The sequence below is a fragment of the Myotis myotis genome, unplaced genomic scaffold (assembly GCF_014108235.1).
Source record: "Myotis myotis isolate mMyoMyo1 unplaced genomic scaffold, mMyoMyo1.p scaffold_m19_p_17, whole genome shotgun sequence".
Classification (NCBI taxonomy): Eukaryota; Metazoa; Chordata; class Mammalia; order Chiroptera; family Vespertilionidae; genus Myotis; species Myotis myotis.
The window spans coordinates 13,291,495-13,294,656 of NW_023416321.1; the positions used below are offsets into that span (position 1 = coordinate 13,291,495).

Below are 3,162 nucleotides of genomic sequence, written 5' to 3' on the forward strand. Positions count from 1 at the left end.
TCACCCACACAGGCCTCTCTCTAGGGACCTCTCAGTATGGAGCAGGGTGGGCTCAGAGACAACCAGCCATCAGGGGTGGACCCTGTCTCTCCATCTCCAAGGGCCCTGCCAGCTTGTGGTCTTTGAACATCCATCTCCTCAGATGAGCGACCTCACTACCTACCCTGTGATGAAGGGGAGGTCCTCTATCAACTCCTACGGGGATCGCAGCCCTGGGATGTCTCCAAAGCACAACCCGTTCACCATCTCTCCTGGAAGCACACTGAATCCTGGAACGGGATCTCCAGGAGGCACCAGGTGGAATAACACATAGCTTCAAAGTTTATGCTCCTACTCTGAAATTTTAAATCATACACAGAAAATTTATTTCTTTGGCCACTTTTTCTAATGACACCAGAGAAACTGCCAAATTTTGATGTAGCAATGCCTGAACTCTCCTGTTTGGATTTGCATCTACAAGAAAACACAACATAATTATAGAGAAACCAGTTATGAAATAGAACAAACTAACTAGATCATGCTGTACATTTCCTGTTCTACTGACCCACCTCACACTCCTCTCTGGTGTCACTGAGGGTATAAATTGGGGCTGGGTTCAGTGTGTGCATTCACATCAAAGGCCAACATGAAGACAGGCACAGTCTTTGTTTTAGTGGCTTTTGTCATCTTGGGGATGGAGATGGCCTTCGCTCAGAGACATTCTCATGGAGGTAAGGGTGCTGAGGGGGTCCTACCTGAGAGTAGAGGAGGCTCAAAGCTCAGCTTCTTACCTGGGATGGTGTGGCACAGGGACAGGCTGCAGAGTCGAGATTTGGCATTGATCAGACCCACTTTCTTTAACCTTCAGGAGTGATCACCCTGCGTTTCACATTCTTCTATTTTTTAATTCTCACCCGAAGATATGCTTATTGATATTTTAGAGAGAGAGAGAGAGAGAGAGAGAGAGAGAGAGAGAGAGAGAGAGAGAGATCAAAGTGAGAGAGAACATCAATTTGTTGCCCACCATACATGCCCCAAATGGGGATTGAAACTGCGAAACTTTCAGTATATGGGCGATGCTCCAACAAACTGAGCCACACCAGCCAGGGCCCCATTCTTCGTATCAGATCAGGTTGGGCCTTATTAATAGTTGGGGCTCTCTCTACATGTGCCTTGGATGTAGGGCTCCAACACGGAGTAGCTCCGGGATGAATATGGGGTACGTGTGAGGTGGAAGATGGATCTCTGGGATCAGAGCTGTTTCTAATATCTTCTTCTAAGGTGGAAAGAAGAGGCTTATGACAGGGCAGGTTTCTTGCCTGCTGGGACTGGGCAGCCTATGCAGCTGGGAGAACATTCTCCTAAGGGCCTGACTGTGACATTGGGGGCTTCAGTATGAGGGTGAAGCTGCCAAGGCTGAGGGATGGGTCCAGGAGTAAAAGGAAGAAATGAAAGAGGTGGGAGTCCTGCCAGCAGTGAGCCCGTTAACCTCTAACAGCAGTTTTTATACCTGGTTAGTGACTATTCCAAACTCCACAAACACCATTGTATGTTTCAGGGGGAAACAGACCTGGAGTCTGCCCTAAGGTGCCCAAGGGAACCGTTGGTGTTTGTGTTATAAGCTGCAGAGGAGATGACTCATGTCCCAGGGGAATGAAATGCTGCAGCACCGGATGTGGCCGTCAATGCAAACCTGCTATCCATGTGGTGAGTATAAATCGGTCAAGAGCTGACAAGGGTGTTAACTACTCCCCAGTGGACTTTCCTGGGGCTGATGGATGTTCACATATCCACTGCACTCAGAAGTCTGGGTAACTCCAAGAGAAAGAGGCTGGAAGTGAAAGGGAGAAGGACCCCTGGCTGCACTATCTAAGACCCTCTCATCAAAGAGAAGCCCTATCCCAGTCTCTGTCCCCGATGGGCTCTCAGTTGAGACAAGTAACCATGATCCTAGATTCACAGGTCATTATTGACCCAGGGTTTGTCACCCCCCTTCCCTTCCCCACCAAGGGGGCTTCACTCTTCCTAGAAAATGGGTAATCCTGGGAGGCAGAGGGAAAGGAAAGAGAACCCCAATTATGGAGTATCTCCTCTGTCAGTCAGGCATTGTGCTGAAGTTGAGATGAAAAGGTAAACACAGCTAGTTCATGGAGACAGAACTATGTAAATAATTACAACCCAGGGTGACCACAGCTTTGCACAAATTTCTACTAAGGTCTGTGGAGGTAATAGTTATTGGTTTTGCCTGGGTGGGTGGATCAGTAGAGGTTGGGAAGGTTGTCAGAGAGTAGAGAACATTTAAGGAAGAGCTTAAAGGAGGCATAAAGTTTGCCACAGTAAGGAAGGGCAGTACAGATGATGGGGAAATGTGGGTCCTATGCTGGAGTTGGGAAAGTGATTGAGAATGTGGTCAGTAGAATTTGCAACATCTCAGTAGAGGATCATCCAAGCCAGGGTCCAGAAAGGAATGAGCTGCCTTGCCAAAGAGTTTGATAGACTGCTGGAGGTTTCTGAGCAAAGGAATTGTCATGATCAAATTTGTATTTTAAAAGGGTGGTGTTGATGACCATGTTGATGACCATGTGGAGGAAGAATGGGGGGTGTAAGCCTGCCTGGAGACCAGCCCCAGAAGATTGCTCATGAATGCATGGATCCAGTGCTTGGCGTAACATTTTCCACACACCTTTCCTGGCAAGTGTCTATCTCTTGACATGCAGTACCAAAAGATGAAGATCTAAAGTGGTGGTGTGGCCGATTCTGAGGAGTTTGTGTCCAAAATAAATCTTACCCGTTGCATTATTGAGACTGTGTCATTCTTCCCATTTAGACATTCTTTCTAGTGGACCCTCTGTGGATGAACAGAACGGACTGTGTGCCCTGTACTGAGCCCATGAATACGAGGCACTCAGGATGGATCAGAGGCAAGGTCTGCCAGCTAGTTTCTTTCCTCCTTCCATGTCCATGTATCTAAACAGGGCAAAGGGCATGATAATATTTCCTCAAGCATTCTGGGAATATGATTTTGGTCAAGAAAAAAAATGACCTTGTAGCACATAACAGGCCTATAGTCGCAGCCTTTATTAGGGCAAGACTCAGAAGGAGTAGGAGCAGAAACAAATTTGGAGATACTCTATTCTAAGGCAATACACTGACATGTAGCAGGACTGGATGCCTAATACTATG

General features: G+C 47.3%; 1 protein-coding gene across 1 annotated transcript; it reads left to right on the forward strand.

Annotated features, from left to right (window-relative positions):
* The first annotated feature begins 552 nt into the window (after positions 1–552).
* LOC118671566 (WAP four-disulfide core domain protein 18-like) lies at positions 553–2,780 on the forward strand. Its single transcript, XM_036339871.1, has 3 exons — positions 553–710; positions 1,538–1,686; positions 2,532–2,780. Exons 1-3 carry the CDS (start codon positions 626–628, stop codon positions 2,583–2,585), a joined length of 288 nt encoding a protein of 95 aa, XP_036195764.1. The 5' UTR covers positions 553–625; the 3' UTR covers positions 2,586–2,780.
* The last annotated feature ends 382 nt before the right edge of the window (positions 2,781–3,162 follow it).